Source organism: Gopherus flavomarginatus, chromosome 4 (assembly GCF_025201925.1).
Source record: "Gopherus flavomarginatus isolate rGopFla2 chromosome 4, rGopFla2.mat.asm, whole genome shotgun sequence".
Lineage (NCBI taxonomy): Eukaryota > Metazoa > Chordata > Testudines > Testudinidae > Gopherus > Gopherus flavomarginatus.
The window spans coordinates 66261502-66289481 of record NC_066620.1 but is presented as its reverse complement, the minus strand read 5'-3'; the positions used below and the strand labels follow the sequence as shown (position 1 = coordinate 66289481).

Here is a 27980-nt window from a genome sequence, read left to right as displayed (position 1 = left end):
AGAAAAAAGTGTCAGCAGCTCAGCCAATCTCAGTTCTTTATTAGCTTCAGGATACCACTGCACAGTTCCCCTTCTCCCCTACAGAGCTTCCTTGTGAGTGTGGCTCACATGGCGGTAAATCTCTCCCAGCCATGGCACAGGATCACCCCTCTAGCAGCCACAACCTCCCTGCAAGCCGGAGAAATACTGGCTCCTTCTGTGACAATCTCCATGAATCCAGGCTAGACGGCGAGAAGCAGAGTCAGCTGCTTCCTCCAGTCAGTCCTATGGGGCAGGATGGTCGGCCGACTCTGGCCCCTATTCCTATGTTGACCCCCGGTGGCAGGAAGCCAGATATCCCTGATCCACAGTGCTTGGCAGCAGCATTCAGTAATGGGAGCTGCTAAGCCACCCAAGACACAGAGCTGGTCAGAGGATGAAATGTGATGCAGCAAAGGGACAGCTCTGTGGCAACATCCTTGAGACGGAGGCTGGCAGCTCTGCTGGCTCCAGCTGACCCCACAAAACAAGGAATCATCCTTACTTCACAATCTACTCCGGGCAAACTCCAGTGCAGCAGTCAGGGCCCCCTGAAGGTCCTTGGTGTTCCCAGTACCCTTGGCGACAATGCCAGAGCCCCCTGCGTTGCCTCCCATGTGAGTACAGACAGCCAGGGCCCAGTCCGCTGCGGAAAACGTGGGCAGGGCAGTCTGGGGAGAGACATGAGGGGAGAGGTTAGCCTGACTGCGGGCCAGGAGGCACCCTGGCCTGGATGGGGAAAGAAGGGTCCAAGAGGTCACGTGGGGCCCTCTCTCAGCACGCAGGCAGCCTGGGGTCCTTGTTCCCTGAGCTGGTAGAGACTGGTGGTCTGCCCTGCCCATGGCAGAGGTGGACCTCTTTCTTGACTCCTCCCTCTCCAGGCCAGAAGCACCAGGGCCACACCAGGCTCCGCCAGAGCCCCTGTGTCTCATCATTGACTCCTCCAGATGACTAAGCAGCAGCACTGACAGGCTGCCAGCGGCAATCCCATATAGTCCTTGCTGGACGGTGTGTGTTGCAGCCCAGGGCCGGTCTCGCAAACAGGGCAGAGGCAGTTACTGGCCACACTCTGAGCTATGAGCTCCCCCCACAACAGAACACAGATGGGCCATTAACCCTTTGCAGGCAGAGATTCCCAGCTGCAGCACGAACCTGCATACCTTGGACACCTGACAGGCACAGAGCACCTCGCCGGACGCCTGCGGGCTGAGCAGCAACACTGAAGCCCCAGGAGACTTGTCACAAAGCTGGTTCACCACCTTCATGAGGATCTAGGAGAGGCATGGAGGGGCAGTGTCAGGAAGGGAGGGGAAGACTCCTGAGCAGATGACTAAGCCGATGAAATACTAGAGGAGGAGGTTACTGCACGGCCAGTGTGCTACTCGGCAGAGCAGCTCAGCTTACTCTGCTCTCTGGCAGTTCTGCTACCTCACCCCTAAACTGCTCCAACCACTGCGCCAGTCCCCTGCGCCTCAATTCACCTGCCCCAGCCCCGAGCCAGCAGTGTCAGCTCCATCAGGCTCCAGAGCCCAACCCTACTGACTTCCCCTGTGCTAGGGGACAAGGCAACTGCACGGAGAGCTCACTCACAAACACTCACTGAGAGTGAGTCGGACGAGATGGTATCGATGATGACTGGCTGCTTGGAATGCTTCTCCAGCAGGCCTTGCGCCTTCTCTGCAGCCTGGAGGAAGAGAAACATGGCACAGTGGGAGACCACCCATGATGTGGGAGGATGGAGGGGACATCCAGCCCTGTCACAGGGAAGGGAATGCTGTCATGGGGTGGGGAGCCGTCAAATGCCATGGCAGGGGCCAGACTAAGCCCTGCAGACTGGAATCCCCTATTTACCCACCGAACAGGATATGGAAGCCACTCCCTGCCCACACACCTCAGCTGTGCCCTGCCCCCTCACCCCAAGGGAGAGGGAAGTTCAGTCTGACCTCCCAGATATGTTTTGCAGAAACCAAGTGGTTAGCATTAGAGTTCCGAAAAGACTCCAGTTCCCAGAACTAGTTGCAGAGAAGATTCAATGACTAGCCACCATTCCTGGAGCGTCCAATACAATCAGATTAACGAACAAGACACAGACTGCTGCTGGATGCCACATGAGCTAGAACAATAAGCAAGGGGCTGGGTGGGAGGAAGTCCCAGAGTCCAGTCCCTGCTCTGCCACTGATGCTCTGTTGCCTGGGGAAGTCATTTTGAAGTTCTGTGTCTCAGTGTCACCACCTGTAACACTGGGGATAATGTCTGCCTGCCTCTCAGTGGGTCAGGGGTTGTGAGAAAGCACTTACATGTTGTTTCCCCATCTTTGCAGTGCAGGGAGGTTGCCCCTGGTGAAAGGTTAGTTTCAGCACTTAAACCAAAATGGACAACTTGCAGTGTAGGTTAGGCGAATCAGCAACCAAAAGAGCAACATGGAACTTCTCCTACACAGCTGAAAATGGCCTGCCTCCCTTTCCCCCGCATTCCCAGGGACCTGATTTCTTGGAGAGGTCACTCTGATGAACAGAACAGCTGTGGTTCTCGTGTAGGGAAAGATCAAGCTGAGAGAATCTGCCCACTCAGTGGAGAACAATCTGGTGGCCTTCAGCAGGCTGCAAAGCTGCCAGAGATCTTGCTGCTGCGTCCTTACCTGTCTGATTTCTAGTTTTCGAATTGCTGTGTTTGCTGCTCTCTGCAGGGCTTTGAGAATGGCCTGCAGTTCCCTTCTCTGCCACTGAGGCATCACAGTGCTGCCCACCTCCTGGAAAACAAGCAGCTGCTTAAAAACACACACACCCACACACCCTAAGGGTGTGTCAAGGGGGAAAGTGGTTTAATGATCTGGGCATCATCTCTAAAGCTAGATCAGCTTTCCCCCTGCTGCCACCTCCTCCCCCATTCCATGTGACCACAGGATTTCAGGCCATACACGCACTCGGAAGTGGACTGAGACCTCTCCAACTCCTTTCATGTCAGCCACCAAACAGGTCATCAAGTGGCAGCAGCTTTCTGCTACTGCTGACCTGGGTGAGAGTGGAACCTAGTGGTGGAGAGAGACATGATTTTGTATTTCAAACTCCTAGTGGGAGGCTTCTGCATAAGGAACACAGCACTCACTTCAGTCAGGTGGCCCACCTCCTTGGAGAGGCTCTGCACCTCAGGAAGGGAAGAGCTTCCCTGTTTCACCCGTGCAGAGAGCGAGTCCACTTCTTTAGCCAAGGACTGGCCTACTTCCCGGGCCTAGTAGAGCAAGAGAAACAGCCCTTCAGGAGAGAGACACTCAGCAGGGACGGGAAAGAGCAGGGTCAGGAATGGGTGAAATCACAGGTGTTAAACCTTCAAACTTCCAAGAGGACGACAGCTAGAAAGTGGGTTCTGTAATGGTTTGTGCTCTGTCACCAAGTGGCTCTTTTTTGAGGTTTTATTAGTGACAAATGGGTGAGTCTGAAATATTGAGAGTCTGGAAGACAATCCTTGCCATAGCTTTATAGCTGTTGATAAACAGGCCAGTTGTAGGAGACTGAGCCACCCAGAGGACAGGCCCTTCAACAAACACTTCACAGCGTGTTTAAACGTGTGACAGCGACACCAGGGGCTCTGGCTGGAGAAGCTCTGAGCCCCCTCATCTGGGCTGTTTTTCACTAACAGATGCACTGTTGGGGTTGGAGACCTGTTAACTCTTCTAGCGCATCCACCTGGGAGCCAGTATAGGATTGCGTGGTGCATTTTCTACCTGTATTACCTAGTCTAGTGTTAACATCCCAAATGGTGGGGCTCACAGATCTCTACTAGCAGGACTTTTTTTTCCCCCGATGACATCCTTTACTCTCCCAGCCTGGACTATCCTCTCCCTGCAGTGCCTCCATCTAACACCCAGGAGGAAGGAAACAGAATCCTACAGGGATCTGTGCCCATCCAGAGCTGAGGAGGAAGCCACGGAATTTGTCCCTGGAGAGTAGTGGGTGTAAGACAGGGGTGGGCAAACTATGGCCGATGTGCCAGATCTGGGCCATCAGGGCTTTGGATCTGGCCCGCAGGATTGCCAGCTCCCTGCCTGCCCTGGCCCCGTGCCACTCCTGGAAGCGGCCGGGACCACATCCCTATAGCCCCTGGGGGAGCAGGGAGCAGACACCTGCCCTCACCTGCAGACACCGTCCCTAGCAGCTCCCATTGGCCAGGAACAGGGAACCGCGGCCAATGGGAGCTTCGGAGGAGGTACCCACAGGTGAGGGCAGCATGCAGAGCCCTCTGCCTCCCCTCCCCCATGGATGTGGTGCCGGCCACTTCCAGGAGCAGTGCAGGGCCAGGGCAGGCAGGGAGCCTGCCTTAGCCCCACTACGTGCTGCTGTCACCCCAGAGCCGCTCAAGGTAAGCGGTGCCAGATTGGAGCCTGCACCTGAACCTCTCCTGCACCCCGGCTCCCTGCCCTGAGACCCCTGCCGCATCTCTCCTGCACCCCAACCCCCTGCTCTGAGCCCCCTCCAGCACTCTGAACCCCCGCTGCACCCCAACCCCCTGCCCTTAGCTCCTTCCTGCACACCGCATCCCCTCCCACACCTCGCACTCCCTCCTGCACCCCCACCCCAGCCCTACATTCATGGCTCTGCATGTAATTTTCTCACCCAGATGTGTCACTTGGGCCAAAAAGTTTGCCCACCCCTGGTGTAAGGGGAGAGCTGGCTCAGAGCAGGGACAGTGTTCTGCCCAGCCTGGCTACATTCCCTTGGCTTTGTGCCACTCTTTGGCACCCGTGGGCTGATTAACATGCATATCCCCGATTGCAAGCCGCTCACCTCAGCACCAAACACAACAGCACCCTGTGTGTGAATGTGAACCACTGACGTGCGGCTTTGGGTCAGCGCTCCTAGCAAGCAGGGCAAGCGTGCCTTGCAGCCTTCACTCCTCCACAGCGGGAGGAGACTTGTCAGGAATGCACAGGGGAAAAATCAAACATCAACAAATCTGCTGGGGTGGGTAAAGGATTGCAGTTCCATCAAGGAGAAACGTAATTTCCTGATGGCTGCACTCTCCTTGTACTGCTGCATGAGAGAAGATGGCAAGGGATGCCGAGTCTCTAACTTCCAGGTGCTCAAGCACATCGGGGCTTCCCATGCACAGAGTAACTAGGTCAATTGCTCTGCACACAGACTTGCCAGCCAGGATCACTGCTAAGCAGGAGTCAAAGATCAAAGCCAAGAAGTAAAAATTGCTAGAATGAGACCAGAGCCCCATAAGCACAAGAGGTCAGCAGCTAAAAGCTGCTGTGATGTGAACTAAAACTAGGGCAGAGAGGATCAAACCATTAGACGCCCTGGGTTTAAATCCCAACTGTGAAGAGAGGTTAAAGGGTTCCTGCTATTCAGTGCTGAATTATCATCTCAGAAGTGGTATTGCAGATCAGGAGTGAGGGGCATGGGCAGAGCCATGTGTGGGGAGCCCAGGATGGAAAGAAAGGGGGCTATAGATCACTGGTGAAGTGCAGTGGCAGAGCTGTCTGCACATTGGGGGTGGGAGGGAGAAGACGGGGAGCTAAGAGGTTGCCGCAGGCCAGGTCTGAGGGGCATCAGCAAAGCTGGGGAGGAGCACACAGCAGTCCCCAGTTTCAGTGCCATCAAACCATGGAAATCTCAGCCTCCCTTGTCTCACCAGCTTGGCTTGCTCCCTGGTCACCACGATGATGCGACTGATCCCTTTAACCAGCTGACGCTCGGAGGTGATGGTCAGATCCTGCACAGCTCCTGTCTGCAGTAAGTGCCTGTGAGGTGGATAGAGAAGAAATATCAGCATGTGCCCATTGTCTAGATTCAGTCTCAGCTTTCCAACAGGGCGCCAGGTTTTGCTTTCAGATCCCTCTGTCTTGATCAACATACCCTCCTCTTATAGTCTAGGTACAGACTGTTTAGAGACCCTCAGTCAAGCCCTGCCTCTGGATCTGGATGCGAAGACAAGCCAGGAATACGTGCCCTGCCCCCTTAATATGTGCCCTGCCCCCACAAAGCTCTCTCTGGCCCTACAGAAGAGCACTTACGTCCCACAGCACAGCTCCACAGAAGTCTGCATCGCAGCCTGAGAGTTGGGCATCAGTGCACTTTCTATGGGGACCCCCACGGATACCACCCTCACCGGATCTGGATACACCTGAGAGGAGAAAGGTCAGCTGCAACAAACAAGAGGATTCATGCGGCGTCACAGAACCAGTCAGTGCCTCAGGTCACAGCTGCTGCACCCCTCCCCAATGAGAGACCCCAGCAGATCCAGCGGCAGACAGCAGCGCTGCTCCTCCCACAGACTGATACATAGAGGGTCTGCTGTTCAGAAAGAATAATTGAGAGAGCGGATTAGTGAGACCACACTGCAGCTCCATGCCCACCTCCCTGTAGCAGGCAGCCTCCACATCACCAGACCTGCGGCTGCCTGGGCACCCCCAGGAACATACCTTCATTCACCCATTTCTAGCGCACTTTCCTTTTCATGCTCTAGATGGAGATTCCCCAGTTAGGGGAGTCCATCAGTGTATGTCTCTTATGACCCTCATAACCCTTGTTGGGAGCTGCCCTCTGCTGAGGCCTGTGGGCTTATTACATGCCCTCCTACTGTACCTCATCCATGGTCCGGAGTCCCTGAATGCCACTTGCCAGAGCCAGGGGGACTTCCGCCATATAGACAATTTCATTCTGGTCAACCACTTCCTGGATCACACCTTCTACTTCCTGCAGCTGCTGCGTGGTCACTGGGGCCTGAGAAAGGAGATTATCCAACATCAAGAAACATCCCTTGAGGGGCACAGTATCAGGTGTCACAAAGGAGGAAGTGGTGTGTTAGAGCAGAAAGGCTCAGTGCCAGGACTCCTGGGTTCCATTCCCAGCTCCATGTCAGATCTTGAATAAAATGCTTCCTCTCTGTGCCTGGTTTTCCCAGTGTGTAAATGGGGTTGTGATCATCATGACCCTACCCTCCCTGCTGCCCCACTCCGTGAAACAGGCCAGAATCAATCCAACGTTAGTAAAGTCCTTCAAGTGAGACACTACCCACATGCTAAGGATGAACTCACTGAGTTTCCTCATCTGCCCTCAACAGCCTGTGTAACCCATTTGTACACCTTCCCCTTGCCCCAGGAAGGATGCCCTCAGAGCACTAAGGTATTGACACCATGTGCCCTCTAAAGCATGCTCCAGCACATACTATAATCAAGTCAGCAAGCCCAAGTCTGTGAGATCCCACCACTATCACCCCAGGACCCCCTTGCCAATCCTCTGTACCTCCAAACCCACCTACCCTTTTCCCCCCCAGAGGTCACATGGGGCCCCAGTCAGAGCAGGGCTCATGTTACTTCAAGGGATTCATTTGAGCATGTTGTCTCCTCTAGCCAGATAAAGCCTGGCTTGACTCATATGGGACAATCCCATCACAAGAGAAGGTGAAGCACAGCTAAAGCCCAGCCCCTGCTCCACCTGGGAGACACTCAGCAATGGCTGAAACAGACGAGGGACTCGAGTGTTTAGTTCTCCTGGCCGCAGGCAGGAGAAAGGAATCAAGAGGGCAATTTATATGGACAAGGGATGTTCCCCTGACCCTCTGGGACCCTTCCAGAGTGGGGTGCTTGGGGATCCCCATCACCTGGGTAATGAAGTCGAATCGCAGCTGCTCAGCAGTCACGTGGGACCCTCGCTGTTCTGTCTGGTCTCCTAGTTCATGGCGGAGCGCAAAGCTCAGCAGATGGGTGGCGGTGTGGTTCACCATGCAGGCCAGCCGCTGAGCCTGAAACCCCAGACATGCAGCAGGTCAAGCAGGAGGATCTCACAATTCTACTAGTGAGAGGGGAGGAACGCGTGTGGGTATATCCTAAGTGTCACAGAGTCCATGTGGGGACCCTGCATCATACAGGGGCGGGGGGAGGACGGGGGAAGAGAAGCCTTAGTGTGTGCACAAATGGGGTATTCCAAACACACGAGGTGGATGTGACAGTCCAAGAACCCTCCTCAAGATCTGACTCCACTTGACTCCTCCCATCTGTCTGATCAGCACTGCAAAGACACTAGTGCTAGGCTAGATTCTGCTGGACAGGGTCCCATCCCCCTTTAGAGGATGGCAGACAGGATCCATAGGGAGCACCCCTCCACACACCATTACATGAGGAGAAATGTTCTAATCCAAAACCACAGGAGGATGGGAGACAGACAAAAGCACCATTAAGCGGCAGCTCTTTGCTCTCAGTTGCTAAGTGCCACACACCACTTCCCAGCAGCAAGGCCAAGAAAGGGTTAAGAGCAGTGAGTCCTTACCTCATCCACAAAGAGTAGCACTTGATCCCCAGCCTGCAGGGTCTCGGGGGCTGTGACCTCATGGATCACGTAGCCACCGGAGAGCTGAACTGACTCCACCGGGAAGAGTACGTCCTCCAAGCAGAGAGAGAGAGAGAGAGAGAGAGAGAGAGGAGTGGTTAGCACAGACGCTCAACTCCCTGGCAGTACAGGGATTTTAGGGGAGTTCAATGGCTCGTGAAAGGTGGCTGACTTCACTGGAGACTGGAATCCCCCATCTATCCCCAGAACAGGTACAGGATGGGAATAGGCAGGGCAAGTGTCCTGCAAACACCATCCCATCCTTTCCACCAGCGTACTTCAGCCCTGCCCAGGAGTTCCATCTCTATGGCCTTGTGGTTCCACGTGTCGCTGCTGAGGCTGCCAGCAAGCAGGGAGACAATGCCAGCTGTGAGCCTGATGTTCTGAGACATGGCCACTTGTCCCTTAGGAACTGGACTGAAGCCACTAACTCACTAACACACGGACAGCTTTCAGATTACTGGGCTGGATAAAGCGTAGGACAGACAGTAATTAATGTTACTCAATAGCACCCCCTTTGGCTTACGAAGGAGTAGCACTGATGAGTTCTGTAGAGCAGAGATCCCCAAAATGTGGGGCATGTCCTGGAACGTTCAGAGTGGGGGAGGGTGGTTTGGTGGGTCCCAGGTCGGCCCCCACTCCACTCCCAGTTCTACTCCGGCCCTGCTCCCAGCAGTGGCCCAGGCTCCTGGCTGCAGCTCCAATCCTGGCCCTGGCCCCCTTACCGCTGTCTGCCCGTGGCTCCCAGGAGCTGGACAGGGCTAAGGGGGGGCGGTGACCCTAAAAAGTTTGGGGACCACTGCTGTAGAGGAATCCCAGCTGGTTTTCCCAGGCAGCACCAATGACATGGAGGTGATTCTCAAGGCTGAGGGGGCAGGAAAAGGAGCTAGGTCACTAAATGGCTGAATCTAAGGTGCTGTATCCAGCCCAACTCCACAGGACTACAGTAGATTCTGCTTTTGCATTAGAATTCCCCAAAGAGGCTTCAGTTTCCTTCCCTCTGAGCCTCTTTATAAGGTTGAAGCAACATGCTTTGGAGGTGGTGGTGCTGGACAATTCTCCCTAGTGTCTTTGGGAGGGAGAGAAGGGGAAGGAGAGAGTGCGAGTGTCAGGCTGGGCACCACTTACAGGTCTCTAGGGCTGGCCATGCAGAAATTGCTCAGTCCAAGGACCTTTTGATGACTGATGAACTTCTCCATGTTCCTGGCCCAGCTGAGGAAGAAGGCAGCCTGTTGGAGGGTAAGGGGTGTGAAGGAGGAAGGGTCTCCTGCCACCCCCAGCACTTTGTGCTACAAACCGGGGCTAAAGAGAGAGGAATGGAATGAAAAGGGCTAGAGAAACAGCCAGATGAGCCTGTCAGCTCCCTGAAATGATCTCTGCTCTGAGTCACTGGGCTTCTCCCAGACTGCAAGACATAGTGCCCCGCTCAGCAAGCAGCTGGGAGAAGAGGAAGAGCCTGAAGATGACAAGTTTGAGGACTCCAGCCAGCAACCTAGTACAGCAGAGAGGGATCACAGCTTCAGGAAGGTCATGCCTGGCCTGGCAGTAATTCCAGTCTCAGACAGCAGATGGACTCACTTCTTGTCCCAGGCGCACCAGGTAGCCCCGATCATGTGCCTGCCCTCCCTGTTCTGCATAGAAGCTGGTCCTGTCCAGGAGGACTCCGCAGCGCTGGCCTGCTCCAACCTCCTTCTGAAGAGACTGATCTTTGTATAGCATCAAGACGGTGGCCTTGCACGGGCTAAACGCTGCAAAGGGTAAGAACAAGTCAGTAATGTGCATCAGCCTCCCACTTCTCTGTCTTCCCTTGGAAGCACACCCAAGGGAGCCCTTCCACCCCACACAGAGTGCAGAGTCTGTGCCAGGGGAGGAAGCCTCAGTTAATCTCAGAACCCTGGCAGCATTCAGGGTATTATAAAATCAGGCACTTCACTCTCTGGGAAGAGAGCTGGAGCCAAGACACTGACAAAAAGGAAGGAAAGGGTCATGATTATTTTGTAACAAAACCTAGCACTTCACAGCTTTCACTCTGCTGCCTCCTGAGACCACATGGGATTTCACAGCCACAGAGAGGACAGAGCTCAGCACCTCCTGCTCCAAAAGCCCAGGAGTAAAAGAGGCTCCCCCAAATCTGTTAACAGGCAATGGGTCCCCAGGGGGCCAGCCCCAACCATGATTTAAGTGCCATCTGGGTCACCATTCTGCTCTAATTAATGTAGCTGCTTCACTACTGAATACAAACTCCAGGCACAAAATACAAGAAATTCACCACAAGCCCTCCTGCAGTTGCAAGACATGTACATTTTTCCTGTGCATTATGCAGATGGTGTTATTACACCTAGCAGGCCATTAACATCATACATAATGTGGGAATGTTGGCAATTAATTAGGCAATTGATCTTTGATTATCAGCAGGTAAGTATGCCCAGTGGTCTGTGATGGGATGTTAGATGGGATGGGATCTGAGTTACTACAGAGAATTCTTTCCTGGGTGCTGGCTGGCGAGTCTTGCCCACATGCTCAGGGTTTAGCTGATCGCCATATTTGGGGTCGGGAAGGAATTTTCCTCCAGGGCAGATTGGCAGAGGCTCTGGAGCTTTTTTGCCTTCCTCTGCAGCGTGGGGCATGGGTCACTTGCTGGAGGATTCTCTGCAGCTTGAGGTCTTCAAACCACAATTTGAGGACTTCAATAACTCAGACATAGGTTAGGGACTTGTTATAGAAGTGGATGGGTGAGATTCTGTGGCCTGCATTGTGCAGGGGGTCAGACCAGATGATCATAATGGTCCTTTCTGACCTTAAAGTCTATGAATTCCCTCACCTGTCCATCTGAAATCTCAACTGCATTGACAACTCCTCCCCATCCCTCAGTCTAGTGTCATGCGTTGGGTGGTAATCTTATATAAGTGGTACAGGCCTGTTTGGCTATGGGATCACACTGTGTACTCCATCCCCAAATTACGAGTCTAGCTGCTCCCTGGATGCTGAGCGTCTATAGCCTATAAGAGGACGCAGTTAGAAGTGACTGTGCAAAACAATAATTGCATGTAGCCAACCGGGAGCAGAGGGACAAGGTTAAACCTGACTGGATAAACTGCACCTTGCACCAGCTGAGATAGAGCACTCAGTCACCAATGATCGGTTAGCAAAGAGGATGAACTACTTAGTCTCCAACGACAGACCCTGGGTTACGTGGCGTCCCTGCCAGGCAGCAGCAACAAATTCCATCATCACTAACCCACACTCATGAGAGACACTGGCAGTGTCAATCCACTGACTGCAAGCACTAACGCTAGGCTTTAAAATCATTTCCAAGAGGTGTGCACACTTGATTCATCTTCAACCTTCTTGAAGTACCAGAAAAAAAAAACTATGCTCAGAAAAATTACATTGTTTCAGGTAATGAGAGTGAGAGAGAGAGAGAAGTGAGCAACACAAGGGAGATGTTTGCAGAAGCATAAAGAGCTGCCGCAGTGGGGCAAGCTGACTTGCAGGGATGAAGAGCGAGGCCCCAATGTTCCTCAGCAGCTGAGAAGGGGACAAAGGGTCAGGGGTGATTATAAAGGAAGGGAAAGTTTCTGGAGGGGAGTCTTGAACTTCTTCACAGTATAGGCCCCATATTAACACGGGGAATGTCTCAGGTGCAACCTCTCCCACTCATGGCTGTATGGAATACCTACTCTGTGTGGCACTTAGGGCAATCACTGTCACAAAAAAGCAACAGGAAGAGAGCATTGGGAGGTTTCTAGCTTCTTTATCAGTGAGGTAGCAGCAGGAAATAAGGAGCCAGCACCATGTGATTGGCTAGCACTCTAGGGGCCACCAGTAAGCTGAGAACATCTAGATCCACATTAGGAGAAAGCTCCAGTCTGCCGGCAGAAGTGGCTGAGAGATAGACAGGCAGCTCTTCACATCAGGGAACCAGAGACATTAAGATTCATCTCACTATGGAGGTAACTCAAGCGATCTACTTGAGAGTGACTTCTCTCGAGTTGGCCTAGCTTGAGTGAGAGCAGCTACATTGCAAAACAACAACGGAGCTGCTGTGCGCTCACCGGTGCTGCAATCATTGAGTGCGTGAGGAGTGCAGCAACACTTAGTGTCTGGCATCAAGACCCGGTCTACACTTCAAAATTAGATCGACCTAGGAGTTGCTCAGGGTCAGGAAAATCGTTGCGCCATAGTTAGACTGACCTAACCCTGGGTGTAGATGCAGCTAGGTTGGTGGAAGAAGTCAACAGAAGAATTAACGGCCATCTCTCAAAGAGGTGGATTAACTACATCAATGGAAAAAACGTTCCTGTCGAGGCAGGAAGCGTCTATACTATGGTGCTACAGCTGTAGTTCTGCACCTCTAGAGCTGTAGTGTAGACATACCCTAAGACTGCTGATTCCTGGTGCTATGGTAAGCTGATCTGCTCCGTGAATTCTTTCCCAGTGTGGGAGAACTTGTTGGTCTTTTCTGGGCACCCAGGGGAATTGTGAGAAGGCACTGGAGGACCAGTGGCACCTGAGTGGAGCTAGCTTGCATCCACACATGTGGTGGTTGTGTTAGTGGCTGATGATTTGCGCTCGTTGGAGCTTTAGTCTATACCCCCTCACGGGCAGCCAACTCAAGGGAAAAGCACCACAACTACAGTTAGGGGGCATGTGTAGGGATAGGACTCAAGTGAGGGACATCTGAGGGACTCGAGTTAATTCTGACAACGTCCTCTGACAAACCACCTGAACTGGCAAAGGACACGTATTAACAGCAGATATGGGCTCAGCAAATGGGCCAGGTCGGGATGGGGTGCACTCGCACTCCTAACACCACCAGGGTCAGTCTCATGATGATGTGTCTCATTAACCAAGCCCCAATGGGACAGGGCTACAGCTCAGATTCCTGCCCAGGGATTCTCAGCAGGAGCCTGAGAACTAATGTCCAGCTGATGACCAGCTTCACATTCCTTCAATAGGGCCAAGGCTTCCAAAACTGCATTAAACTATATGTAAAGCAGCAGGGGCATCTAGTGGCCAGCTGCTGTAATGGCAGGTACCGAGGTGTATATTCCTCCTATTCTGCCACAAATGTAAAAAACTAGAGATTTAAGGAAAGAACCTACCCACCTGAACCCTTAACAGCATGGACCTCCCCAGCTAAGATATTTTTACCATGCCTAGCACCTACCATCCCAGTCCCCAACTCCTCCAGACAGGCTGACTGCCAGCAACCCGAATCCCCATCTCCAACAACCCCACACCTAATACAATTCATCTACATCGCCGGATAACAGCAATTAACTCTCAAGCTCAGCAACCATCACAGAACCATATTGTGAGCATGTGTTCAGTGGACACGCATATGATCTGCTTCGTGCTCTTGGCCACAGGCTGAGGAGGGAGATAATACGCAAGTTCACATTCCATACAGGGCACTCTCCAGCATGCCTGAGATCATAACTCCCCTTGTAGGCATGGAGGTTAGCTGGTTAGATCCATCCCTAAGTGGTTCCCAGGCGATGAAATGGACACTGCCCTCCCTTCACCCCATGCAGGCTCTTTGGGCCATGCCTCGGCTCGTACCATATCTCCCGTCCTGCCCGAGTGTGTAGGCGTATTTTGGCGAGTCGTCAGTAGCAGGCACACCGTCCCTCTGCAGCTGAGCCAGTGAATGCACATCCAATCGCACGCCGGAGCCTTCCAGTTGTTCTGCCTGCTGGGTCCGAGCTTTCCGCTATACAAGTGTGATGACAAAGCTTGATTTGGGGGCACCCTAGGAGTGCCTGCTTGTCATAAACAGAGTGTTAAGGGTTAATGTCTCTTATACCTGTAAAGGGTTACAAGCAGGAAACTGGACACCTGACCAGAAGACCAATTAGAAGACAAGATACTTTTAAATTCGGGTGGAGGGAAGTTTGGGTGTGAGTTCTTTGTTCTTCTCTCGGAGGGTCTGAGAGAGACCAGACATTACTACAAGCTCTCTAAGTCTCTTTTCAAGTAGTGAGTAAAAAACAGGCGGTATAGGGTTTTTTTTAAATTGTTTTACTCTATTTGCAATTGTGGATGTGGCTGGTTAACTTTTATATGTGTAGTTGCTGGGAATATTTTGATTTGTATTGGTACTGGGGGGGGGAAGTCTCTTTCTGGTATCTGTAGGCTATAGGACCCTATATATTGACATCTTGAAGTTAAGAGATAATTCTTTACTTTTTCCTTTCTTTTATTAAAAGATTTCTTTTCAGAGAACCTGATTGATTGTTTTTTCTCTGTTTCCCTTGTTTTATCCTAGGGGATTGGGATAACTTACCAGGACGGGTGGGGAGACGGGAAGGGGAGAGATAAAATCTCTCTGTTTTCCTTGAATCTGTTTGCCTCTTTGTGGAAGGGAAGGGAGGTTCTTCTCTGTATGGTGATTTAAGAGGTTAGATCAGTATCTCAGGATAGCCCAGGGAGGGAAGTTCTGAGAGGGGGAAGGTGGGGGAAATGGTTTATTTCTCCTTGTTTTAAGAACCCAAGGGGTCTGGCTTCTTGGGGTCCCCAGGGAAGGTTGGGGAGGTCAGAGTGCCCCAAAACACTATATTTTTGGGTGGGGGCAGCCTATCAGATCTAAGCTGGTAATTAAGCTTAGGGAAATTCATGCTAGTATCTCATTTTCTGAACTCTAAGGTTCAGATCTGAGAAAGAATGCTATGACACTGCTCCACACGGTTAGTGGCTGTGGCCTTTGACTTTGTGGCAGTAGATCATCCCTGTAACACACAGAGTCAAATCTGTGCTGCCCCAGGAAGTAATTAATCCCAGGCTGCTACTACAGCTGGGGCCCCCACCAGGCACTCAGCACTGCTGCACTGCCCTGCACCATCCTCCAGGGGAGTCACAAGCACCAGCTAATGTATGCTTTCCCTGCACAGCGCAGTCCTGTATACACACTCCTGAGGCTGAAGGCCTTGATTTATCCACAGTATGGGGCGTAGGGGTGGCGATGGCGATACAAACTGCACCCCAATCCCTACATGCTGCCCCATCAGTGGGCCACTTTCCTGCCCTGGATGAACTCCACTTCTGTTAACTCTTCACCACTCATTCAATGCTTGCCCTCTCTGCTGAGCTCAGCGTCGCTGTGATGATGGCTTTTGTAATGTGTCTACTAGAAACTGGCCTGAAAAAGTCACCAGCCAAATAGCTGTCAGAGGGCTTACAATTTTCAGTCACTACTGACCCAAGCTGGAGTCACAAGAATGGCCATACTGTCCCACACCAATGGTCCATCTAGCCCAGTATCTTGTCTTCCGACAGAGGCCATTGCCACATGCTTCAAAAGGAATGAATAGAACAGGACAATCAAATGATCCATCTCACATTGTCCAGCCCCAGAATCTGGCAGTCGGAGGCCTAAGGACACCCAGAGCATGGGGTTGTGTGCCTGACCACCTTGGCTAAGAGTCATTGATGGACTTATCCTGCGTGGACTCATCCAATTCCGTTTTGAATCCAGTTACAGTTTTTTAATCCAAAACACCCCTGGCAACAAGTTCAATAAGTTGACTGTGGTTTGTGTGAAGAAGCACTTCCTTTTGCTTGTTTTAAAACTGCTGCCTATTTATTTAATTGGATTACCTCTGCTTCTTGTGTTACGTGAAGGGATAAATAACACTTCCTTATTCACTTTCTCCACACCAGTCACGATTTTATAGACCTCTATAATGTCTGTCCTTAGTCATTGTTTTTCTAAGATGAATTGTCCCAGTCTTTTTAATCTCTCCTCATATGGAAGCTGTTCCATCCCCTTAATCATTTTTGTCTGTCCATCTCTCTACCTTTTCTATTTCTAATGTATCCTTTTTGAGATGGGGCGACCAGAACTGCACACGGTATTCAAGATGTGGGCTTACCATGGATTTATATAGAGGCAATGTGATATTCTCTGTCTTATTACCTATCCCTTTCCCAATGATTCCTAACATCCTGTTCGCTTTTTTGACTGCTGCTGCACATTGAGTAGATGTTTTTGGAGAACTATCCACAATGACTCCAAGATCTCTTTCTTGAGTGCTAACAGCTAATTTAGACCCCCATCATTTTATATGTATAGTTGGGATTATGTTTTCCAGTGTGTATTACTTAGCACTTATCAAAATTACATTTCATCACCATTTTGTTGCCCTGTCACCCAGTTAGAGATCCCTTTGTAACTCTTTGCAGTCTGCTTTGGACTTAACTATGTTGAGTAATTTCATATCACCTGCAAGCTTTGCCACCTCACCGTTTACCCCCTTTCTCCAGATCATTTATGAGTATCTTTAACAGCACTGGTCCCAGTGAAGATCCCTGGGGGACACTGCTGCAAACCCCTGAGCTAGAGGAGAAAGGCATTCCATGATTTTGATGGACTATAGAAGTGATGGAGAGCACCTGCAGTGGATTTAAAGTACACATGGGAACCCTGACCAGAAAGAATAGGGCATTAGCCACAGGGATGGAGGCTTGCATGGGAGGCAGGGTCTTGTATCCTACCTTAGCATCTTCCTGGGCTAGCTGGTCCAAAGCTGCCCAGTCCAATTGGATCCCCTTTTCTTCAATCATCAAGCCAATCAAATCTAGGGGGAACCCCAAGTTTCCATAGAGAGACCAGGCCACCTCCACTGCAGAGAGACAAGAATGAGAACACAAATTCTAGGTGGCCATGGAGAGAACACACAGCAGGGTCATGAAGGGAATCTCTTGCTTTTTCTGGGGGTAGAGGGTGTGTGTGGGGGGGTGTCTTCACATCCCTAATGAGATACTCAGGATCCCCCCCAGTCTGTGCAGCCAACAAGGACTGGCTGCCCATTTCATCCCATCAGCAGTACTCTAAAATCACAGGGATTCCAACCCTCAGCTCCCTTGGAACTGTGAGAACAGATGTTTTCATATAGGTTTGAAAGCATTTGCTCCCATAAGGACAACATGGTGCATCTTGCCGCTGCCTCATTAGGTACATTCAAGAGCTCAGCGGAGCACGTGCCCATAGGAAGGCCTCAGCACAGTGGCAGGGTGTTCCAAATACAGGTAAAGTGAGCCGTATCAGCACATAGTCCTGCAAGCTCCTGAGTCATACAAGAAAGGGTGTCAGCTGGAACTCCCCCATTGCCTTATGTTACCAAGTACTGAATCACACAGATTAGTGAGTAGGCGGGGAGAAGTTGGTTCAAATCTGCTCATGCAGGAAAGAGTTAAGCCACACTCTCCCTATCACATCCAAACATGCTCCTCCAGGTGGGTACTGCGTTAGCTGTTCTACCTTTGTATTTGTTTGGAGCTGGTCATTGTAGCACCTACAAACCAAAGGGGCCCCTTTAGCAGTGACAAGCGCCTGTTTGCTCTGGTGAGCAAAGCACTGAGGCAGTCTTCTCAGAAGCGTTTGGGAGATGGGGAATGCCACTGATGGAGCACAAGCACCTGCTTCGCAGTACCAGCTCAGAGCATGGGGCTGGTACTGTATTGCCCCATGGCAAGGCAGCAGGTAGGCAAGCATCCATCGTAGCTCTGATTTGGAAGTTGGGAGGAATCCTGATTCTTTGTCTGGGGCAGAAGGGAAGGAGAGGTCATTCAGTGTGCACCGGTAGCCTAATACTGCCTAGCGTTCAGCACAAAGACGGGAACAGCAGGCCACCAGCTGTGGGGAGGGTGACTGCTTCCAAAGCTCTCTCCTCCTTAGCCCCAAAGGCCCAACACAGTCCAGCCCTCGCCTGACACACCCTGGCAACAAGGGCCCAAGCCACCCGTAACCATTGGCAGATGCCAGCTGCTGCTCCTCCCCCCCACACTGCACTCCCCTTCCCAGCAGAATCAGGGAGGGACTCACCTGGGAAGAGCTTGGAGGGACCCATCTGCTGCAGAGTCCTGTCAATGATACGTCGCCCCCGCAGGAGGGAAGAGAGAAATGCAGCCTCATTGTCATTGATAATATTCATAATCTGCAGGAAGAGGAGGAGCAGATTCAGCCTCCTTCCCTGTGGGTGAGCTCCACCACTGCTTTGCTCAGCCCAGCCACCAGAACCCAGCCCTCCACATGTCTGGGAATGGTAAGAGTGGGTGCCAAAGGAGGCTGCTGCATTTGCTATCCCTGTCCATCTCCTATACCTCAGCTCTGGGCTCATGGCTCGCAACCAGAGCCAGCTCCAGCATTTTTTGCCGCCCCAAGGGGCGAGGCGGGTGGAAGCTGCGATTGTCAGCACTTTGGCGGCAGCCCTACCGCACCACTTCATTCTTCGGTGGCAATTCGGCGGCGAGCCCTTCGCTCTGAGGGGGACTGAGGGACCTGCCGCCGAAGACCCAGACGTGCCACCCCAAGCACCTGCTTCTTTTGCTAATGCCTGGAGCTGGCCCTGCTTGCAACAAGGACATAGTTACCTGGGGTAGCTGCCTGTTGAGAGAGACTAGAGATCAGGCTAACAAGGCACTCCAGGCAGGTCATCCACATTTGCAAGCCAATGAAAATTCTGCATGAGGTGCCCAGGCCTAGAACAGCAGTGCACGTTGCTGGTCAGGACTGAGGGGCATCAGCAGAGCTGGGCAGGGAGAAAGTTTGTAAAACAGCTGCCCTTATGATTTCCAAGCATCTAGTTCCCTCTTTAGCTACATAAATATTGATGTTACCACTGGAGGGGCAAAGGGTTCCTATGCTGGGAGGGCAACCAGGCTCATGGGCACATGGCCCAACTAAGGCATGGGCTTTACTTTAGTTCTGCAGTCATAGGGGCTGCTGGGCTTCCTTGGGCACCAACCAGCCAATCCTGGCACAGGAGAGATCCCTTCAAGATCAACAGTCAGCACCCACAGGAGAGTCCACAACATGCCCCTGGCTAGTTCCCAACTCTGCATGCAGTATCTGTGTCCATGCTCTATATATCTGCGCCTCATTCCCTCCCTCTGAGAACACGGCCATGCTGGGAGTAGGGCAAACTCATCCGCTCACATCCCAAAGAGATGAATCCCCCACCCCCACTCCATTTTGATAGCATGCTAGGGGCTGCAGTGCAGCACTTCCAAGAGGTCAGGGATAATTAAAGAGGCTGGTAATGATTCCCATGACAGGTTACTAAAGCTTCTCTCCAGCAGATTCCATGCTGCTCACCTGATCTGTATTCTTCCTCAGCTCCGGATAGGTATCTCCCTGCAGAGCAAATTTCACCGAGCATCAGGAAACAGCTGTATGCAGTGTCAGTACAACCACCACGGGCCAGTCTGAGCCCCATCCAATACAGCCTTTGCACTGGCCCTCTCCCAGATGGCCCCATCTCAGGGATGGGTCTGGGCTAGTCAGATGCCTCTGCACATCTACTGTACCTTCATCTGAGGCTCTCAAAGCACCCTGCAAGTATTAAAGAAGAGTCTCACCTCCCTATAAGATAAGTGCTAGCCCCCATTTTATAGTTGGGGAAACTGAGGCACAGAGTGAGGCAGTGATTTGCTCACGTGCAGACATTGTCAACAGCAGAGCCAGGAATAGAACCACTTGTTCCACCTCCAAATCCCCTGGTCTAACCACTTTACACCTTGCATCCCAGACAGAACAAATCTTAATTAATTGATACTTTCTGGACTTCCTTGTGACTCTGGGTGGCAGGTTTCTGACTGATACGACGGCAGTGTTTCTTTGGTGGAAGAGGAGGAAGACAGCACCAATGCACAGCCTCAAATACATTTTTCTAGAGTGGGATCACACTTTGATTAATAGCTACCGTTTCACAGCCACCCCTCCAGCCCTTTGATGTTGCATGGATTCCACCTCTCCTCCCATTCGCTGTTGCATGACATTTCTGTGGCAACTCCAGCAAATGCTTATGTGCAAATGTAACATTAGGAAAATATTCAATGTATTTTTAGTTTCTTTTCGTAGAATTTAGCAGGAAGAAACAAAAGAGAGGAGAGCAAGCACCATATGACCAGCCAGCTTTCTAGAGACCAGTTTGGGAACCACCACACTAGAGAAGTGTCTATGCTGGCAGCCCATCTCTCTTCTTTCACACTCACGCATCACGCTGGTGCTGAACGTATTGTTTATCACAATGGGCCCTGAACCTACAGAAATAAGGCTGAGTGTCATTGGGATAAACATCTCACAGAGTCAGAGATCACCGCTGGATATAGTCTTCTGGCGCAAGCACTGGCAAGAGAAACTACTCCAGCTGGGAAATATCTGGCTGTATGAGACCCTGGCTGATAAGCAAATCTCCCTCCCCACAAGAAGAGCCCTTTATACTTACCAGAATCTCCACCACGGCAGGAACCAAGCTGGCCAGGAACCCAGGCGGAGCGTGGAGAACTTCAGAGCAAAACCGGACAGCCCTGCGCAGGATGCGGCGCAGCACCAGCCTGCAGACGGGCAGGATTCCTAAGACAGCCATATGAGTGGTCCCAACTAGCTCCCCTTCCTTGCCCAGCCCCCTCCATGACCCACTCACAAGCCAGCTCCCTCCTCCCTACCCATTCCCTTGCCCAAATCAGCTCACTCTTTTTGCCCAGATCCCTGCACACAAAGCCAACTCCCCATCCTGCCCAGGTCTCCCCACACGCACAAAACAACTCTGCCTTCTCCACCCATATTCCCACACACAAACCCAAACGCCAGCTCCCCTTGCCCTGCCCACGCCAGCTTCCCCCACCTCACACTTATTCTATCTGATCCCTAAAGGGCCAACTCTGCATAACCACACCAGTTTCTCCACACCCCTCCTGTCCTGTATCCCCTCTAGTCTCTCTCACCTCCACCTCACTCCACTCAACTTGCCCACTCTCCCTCCATCCACTCTACTGCTGCTCGTACTCTCCTCCCCTCATCATCATGCATCCTTACTCGGCCCCGGACATGCCGGGATACACGCCGTCGGCAATGCACACAGACAGGGTGCGCACGTGATCAGTCACCACACGGTAGGCCATGTTCACGGACCCGACATCGGCCTCCCCCACTAGGCCCTGGTACCCAGGCCCCCCGCAGCCCTGTGGAGGGGTGGGGATAGAAAAGGAGATGTTTTAGTGGAGGCACCCAGCTCTGAATGGCACAGCTGCTCCAAAAGGCATTTGGCCATAAACTCTGTGTAATGTTTCTCTGGGTGGGTGTTCTCAGGGCTGACCCCTGGGAGGTTCCTGTCTCCTAATGCCAGGTATGTGTCCAATTCTCTTCCCACACTCATGGCAGTCTGCCCTGCATGCCAAGTGCACCCCATTAACACCTATCTGGCATGTGAGAGACCAGGGCTCATGTATGTCAGAGGCATCGTGAAACCCAAGCTCTGGCCACTTGGGGCAAATAAAATCCGAGGCCATTTGTAACATGGGTTATCAACTCTGATGTCCTGGTTAAATTCCAACCTGGGAATTCTCTCCTGTCTCCCTAAACTCCCACTGTTCTTCAAAACTGGACACACGTCCTGTCCTAAGCTGCTGTGCAACATTGCTGTGTATTGTTTTACAGCTGCTACATCCCACCCCAGAGGGGGCTGCATTTCAATGCTCAGCAAGTAACCTCTACACACACACAGAGTGGGAAGTGCTTTAGGCTCAGCTGTGACCCCCTAGCAGCTGATCGTCACCTTATGGATGGCATCCAGGATGGGGGTGAAGAGGTCTGTGTCGTAGTTGGAACGTTTGCTCTGCAGAACCGTCACCAGCCTTTCTAGGCCCATCCCCGTGTCCACGTGGTGCTGGGGCAATGGACGCAGACTCCCATCAGTCTCTCTGGCAACACACCAGCCCCCATCCAAAACACAAGCCAGAGAAGCAAAAGTTAGTCTGAGGCCAAGTGCTGATCCATCTTGGTGGAATTGGGAGGGGATACAGACTGGGGATGGAAGCAGCAGGGCAGCGTACGTGGCAACACACCAGCCCCCATCCAAAACACAAGCCAGAGAAGCAAAAGTTAGTCTGAGGCCAAGTGCTGATCCATCTTGGTGGAATTGGGAGGGGACACAGACTGGGGATGGAAGCAGCAGGGCAGCGTACAGGAAAGGGCACAGAGGTGACTTAACAGGTGCAGCTACACAGCGAAAGGGGGCAACCCCCAGGACATGACAAACAGGAGCAGAAGCAGGACAGGAGAGGTCTGTGAGACAAGGCAGAGATGGAAAAAGCAGCAGGGGAAGAGGGGACAGCGGTCAGGCCAGATGAGAGCAGTGGGGAGCTAGAGAAAGGCTCCTCCTTGCCCTGTGTGCTGCCATCTGCTAGCAAGGAACAGGGACTCCTCGAACATAAATGTCTTTAGTGAGGTAAAAGTCTCATACTATGGAAATGAGCCTCTGGGGCAGCCCCCAGCAGCCCAGTACCTGCTGTATTGCATGAAGACCAGGTTCCAGATCTCCACCACATCAGGGCTGTCCTGGTTCACCAGTCCTGCCGCGTGCCTGCCGCCACCCACATGGTCGTAGTGGATCTCGGTGCAGGGGCCGCAAGGGCCCGTCTCACCCATCTCCCAGAAGTTTTCCCTCAGTGGGAAAGGAAGCACGTGACTGGGAGGCACCCTAAAAAGGAAAGCAGCAGAGTTGACAGGGCTAGGGTAGCAGATTGTTCCCTTCAGAGTGCATGAGCTACAGGCTACCAGGGGTCAGGGAGAGAGAGGAGTCTGGGGGAATTCTCTCTCTGACTGTATTGTCATCTCACCTTCCAAACTCTATAGGGTTAACTTGCTTCTACTCATAGGGAGCTGAATTAGCCTCCCCCTTCTTTTCTCCTAAATTAATGACATTCTATTCCAACAATGGCCACTGAGCAGAAACAAACTGAGTCACAGCACAGGGCACCCTGCTCACTGCTGAACTTGGCCAACAGACTCACTTTGGCACAAGCTGATGTGGGAGATGCTTCTTCCACTGGGTCAATCGATCAGTTTCCTTCACTGGAGCAAACTCTAAGGGTCAAGATCTGAAAGGTGCTGAATAGGGCTAGAGAGAGAGGCATGGGGCCAAAGGACATGTGCTGCTGCCTTGCTGTACAAGCAACCCACACACACCAGCACTTTTCACCAACAAGCTTCTTCCCTGCCCTGGAGTAGGGTGGATTGATTTAAATCCTCAATTTTTATCAGCAGGTAGAAAACCTTGATTTAAACTTAAATCATCAATTCTAATTTTGTTTTGCATTTGTACTTTTTAAGTTATTTTCCTAAAGAAAGGCTGATTCTCATTGTTGGTAACCTTTAAAACATTTTGATCGCAACTTAATATAGCCTTTACGCTATATCTGGTGCTTCTTTTGGCTAATCTGGAGGATCCATTATACTTATGCACATATATTTAACCAATTATATATCTTAATGTATGCATATTCAGATTCTTAATTTAAAAATGGCTTTATTATTGTAGAAAATGATGCCTATTGCATTTTTTTTATATACAATATGAAAATTATTTTTTTACTTGTGATTTGTGTCAAGCTCAACTTGGATGGAAGTTCAAATTCAATTATTAATGCACAAAAATAGCATTTTAATTTTTTTGACTGAAAACAAATGTGTGGGATACTTTTTTGTTATGTATCAAAAAGTTTATCAAAATGTTTTTCATTTAAAAACTAACTGATTTACTAAACAAACTGAGTATTATTTGTAGTTAGTGAATTTAACTGATTGTTTCAGGTCACTATGTCGTTCAGGATTTTAGAACTAGATCTCATCCTCTCATACCTAATTTATAGTATATTGGAAGAGGAAAACAAGCTTTCCTGCTTTTTCAACTCTCATCTGAAAGTTAAGAAATCAATGTAATAGTCATTGAACTGAGCTACTTGAATAAACCGAAATGAAGAAAATATTATCTCTGTACCTGCAGAAGAGGCTACTGCTGTCAGAAGTTATGGGCTTCAGCCAATGTGGCGGGAGGGGCGGGGGTTGGGGTTGCAGCCATGGGGAGCGGGGGAGGCTTCTGACTCTCAGGAGCACCAGGGCTCAGGCCTTTAGATCTAGGGGAGCACTCGGGTTCAGGGCTTCAGCCCCACGACTCCATTCCTAGTTTTAGTCCCGTGAGGTGCGCTGGGGCTTGTGGCTTTAGCTACAGGGGAAGAGCTGGGGATGATACTGGTGCTTCCCTCATAGCTAAAGCCCCGAGCTCTGGCACCCGCTGAAGTGGGGAAGGGAGCCCTGGCACTCCCCACAGGGCTGAAGCCCTGAGCCCCACCCCTTGTCCAGTCCTGACCCTCCCCTTATCTTGCAGCGTCAACCTGGGGGGACCCAAAGCAGCCCACGGACATGGCAGTAAAGTATTTGCTTTTGTGTGTGTGTGTCTCCATTGCAGCCTGATTACTTCTGGTTCCAGAAGGTGCCCTGTTGACCAGTAAGTCCGTAACTCTGGTGTTCATATCTTTGAGGTTCTACTGTACCATCGACTGTGGTAGTGGAATTGTGTGGACATCTTTACTAAGGACAGGACTGAGACCACCTGTCTCATTTCACACCGGCCAGACTCTAATCACTTTGACTAACCCACAGCTGCATTTGAAGTGGCAATCTAGGGGTAAGACATCTCAGGGCTGTCGGGCCACTACTGAATTCATAACAATCCAACTAAACAGGACTCAAATAAGACAGTCAAAGAAACAATGGATCCTTTTCGCTTCCACACCTGTATCCAACAGCTAAAGAGCAGGTGAGTCAACTTGCATCTCCCATCTCTGCCCATGACACCCATCACAATTCTCTCTCACACTTACCCTAGGCTGAGCCATATGTCCCTGGTTTCCTCATCTGGGCTCAAACCCAGTGAGGCATCTCCTCCAAAATAGGTAATGTAGAGATGCTCTTTTGGGATCTCATAGATCTGTGTTAGGAGCTCCCATGCCATGCCACATGCTTCCTCCTGAATGGATTGAGGAAAAACAAAGCAAAGCACAGCTATTTAGGAGTACCCAGGTGAGAAACTCCAACTTAAGCATCAGGGATAGAAGGAAAGGGAATCATACACTCAAGAAGCTAGTCTTGGCTGCACTCTCCCTTTGCCATTCCATAGCGTATTACAGAGTGTTAAGGGGCTAGGCTACCAAGGCAGGCTTTCAGGTATCTAAGTAAGGCAAGTTATTCCCTTCCTACTGGTGACCTGAGTATCCCAGGATGGCCTGTCCAATAGGCAGAGCACTGTGAGTTGTACCCTCTTGCAATGAGGACAGTCTTGATGAGTAAGTCAACAAGGGGGACATTAGCACCATCATGGTGACATTTGAAGTGCGGATGTCTGTTCCCCAGGAATTAGGCTGCAACCTCTAACCCAATTTGGGTCCCAGACTCCATAGCCCGTTCCACGAACCATGCATTTCTTGGCCCAAATCATCTGAAGCTGGCACCATTTTCTTTGGCTAATTTCTAGAGCAGAGATTCTCAAACTTCACTGCACCATGATTCCCTTCTGACAATAAAAATTACTCCACACCCTAGGAGGGGGGACTGAAGACCGAGCCCTGCTGCCCTGGGCGGGGGTGAAAAAGCTGAAGCCCAAGAGCTTCTGCCCTGGGCAGTGGGGCTTGGGCTTTAGACTTGCTGAGGCCCTTGGCCAACAACAGCCTTGGCAACCCCATTCAAATGGGGTCATGGCCCACTGGGTTCCCGACCCACAGTTCGAGAAACCCTGTCCTAGAGGTAAGCATCCAATTCAGGTTCCCGTCAGAGATGCATTGTTTAAACCCGGGAGATCAGCAAACCTTTTCCTAATATGGATCATATTTTAAACCAGAGATTATTTCATGGAATCCTTCCCTCCCATTTGGTGTCACCCATCCTCATCCCCTGCCACTCCATTTGCCATCACATACCATTTTTATGACAACTACACAATTGCCACTTTCATGGAAGGAATTAGCTAAATATTTAACGTGTTGATAGCTTCTTTTAGTGTGATTTGGCAGCTGGAAAATCAGCCACTCTCCACAGAATGACAGCATGTGCTCTGCTGACTATGGTTAGGAACCTTTGGTTTAAATCATGGAACCTGCAGCAAAAAAATCTCAAGCTCATCAGAGCAGCTGAAAGAACATGTCTGGTACAATTATTATTATTTTTTTTTACTGTGCCACAGGGTGCACTTGACACTTTACAGCAAGACCTGATCCCTGCCCTAACGAGCTCATGCTCTAGTGTCTCACTTTGAAGTAATCCCCAAAGGACCAGTTCCCCAGCATCTCAAAGAAGGTGTGGTGGTAAACATCTCGGCCCACATCATCCAAATCATTGTGCTTCCCACCAGCGCGAACGCATTTCTGGCTGTTCACCACACGCTGGTACTGTGCCAGTTCACTTCGGGGATGTGCTGTGCCCAGCAAAATGGGCTTGAACTAAAAGGGAACACAAACAAAATCATGCCATGTTCATACAGTTTCACAGAGATGCATCTGTTTCCATGAAATATGTCAGAAAGGCTTGAGAGACACTCTTTGGCTGTGTGGTTAGTGCACTGGCATAGAAGGTAGGAGACTCAGGTTCAAGTCACTGATTCAGAGAGCAGAGTTTTTCATCCCAAATCAAGGCAGAGCGGGACTTGAACCTGAGAGTCTCCCACAGGCCCCCTCCTCCTCCCAAACACATTCCATGTTTGTGGAAAACATTCCAAAGGTTTCATTTTCAGTCCAAGGTGGAAAACTTCAAAAGGCATTGTAAAGCAGAATTTTCAACTCTAATGGGAGACTAAGCACTGCATATTGCATTGGTTCCCATGGCAGACGAACTTAAGGATGGGCTAGTGATCCAAGCACTGATCTGGGATCCAAGAGACCTGGATTCAATTCCCAGCTCAGACACAGACTGTGTGAGAGACCTTGAACAAATCACTTAAACTGTCAGGCAGGGACAGCCCTCTCCTGCCTCACAGGGGTGTTCCCTGCAATGACAGTGAGGCACCTAGATGCTATGCTGCTATTTTTTATTACAGAGAGATGCAATGGGCTGAACTACATGCACAATGGATCCATAGGTGCTACCCAGAGAAGCGGCTGTAGCCCTTTGCCCCGATGCAGTATGCCACTCTCACAGCTAAGGATGGATCTGAAGAAGTGGGTTTTTTACCCCTGAAAGCTTATGCCCAAATAAATCTGTTAGCCTTTAAGATGCCAGTGGACTCCTCCTTGTTTTTGTGGGTACAGACCAACACGGGCTACCCCTCTGATAGCTAAGGACGGGTAAGTACACCAGCTCTTGAAAGATTTACCAAACACTGGCTGGCTACAGCACTCATCAGCCAGGTGCTGGGGGGGGGGGACGGACACCAGGGACTACAGCTCTGGGGCTGCTAAGAGCTCCCCTGGCAGCGAAGATGCGGTTGCGAGATGACCGCGGCTCTGGCCAGCGACAGGCAGCCGCGGGGCTCGGGTACGGCGCAGCAGCTACAGCCGGGAACCCGGGGGGGGGGGGGGGCCGCGTCAGCCCCTGGAGCCGCCTGTCTGTAGGCTCGGGACTCGCCCCACCTGGTTCATGCCCGCGTTGACGAAGAGGAGCCCAGGGTCCCCGCGGGGCCGCACCGGGGCCGAGGGCACCAGCCGGTGTCCGTGCTGCTCCTGGAAAAAGCGGAGAAAGGCCTGGCGGACCTGCCCGGCCGGGGGGCAGGCAGCGGCGGAGCGAGCCCGGCAGGAGCCGCAGCGCCAACCCGGAGGGAGCCGGAGTAGCCCCCGCATATGGCCTACTGCCGCCGCCGCCAT

General features: G+C 51.4%; 1 protein-coding gene across 1 annotated transcript; it reads right to left on the bottom strand.

Moving 5' to 3' along the window:
• Positions 1-19: 19 nt before the first annotated feature.
• AARS2 (alanyl-tRNA synthetase 2, mitochondrial) lies at positions 20-27980 on the bottom strand. Its single transcript, XM_050951585.1, has 22 exons — positions 27750-27980; positions 26436-26624; positions 25014-25159; positions 22637-22831; positions 21908-22052; positions 21169-21314; positions 20579-20687; positions 19447-19485; positions 18175-18286; positions 16845-16972; positions 13914-14064; positions 9927-10096; positions 8289-8402; positions 7624-7764; positions 6606-6743; positions 6035-6144; positions 5653-5761; positions 3124-3246; positions 2657-2767; positions 1619-1702; positions 1179-1289; positions 20-689 (listed from the first exon to the last, which is right to left on the bottom strand). The coding sequence occupies exons 1-22, from the start codon at positions 27978-27980 to the stop codon at positions 525-527; spliced, it is 2967 nt and encodes a 988-aa protein (XP_050807542.1). The 3' UTR covers positions 20-524.

Coding starts and splice junctions, on each gene's coding strand:
- AARS2 (XM_050951585.1), bottom strand. CDS start 27,980: ATGGCGGCGGCGGCAGTAGGCCATATGCGGGGGCTACTCCGGCTCCCT. Junction 6,145..6,605: donor GACTCCGGACCATGGATGAG/GTACAGTAGGAG, acceptor TTCTCCTCTCAG/GTGTATCCAGATCCGGTGAG. Junction 2,768..3,123: donor AGGTGGGCCACCTGACTGAA/GTGAGTGCTGTG, acceptor CTTGTTTTCCAG/GAGGTGGGCAGCACTGTGAT.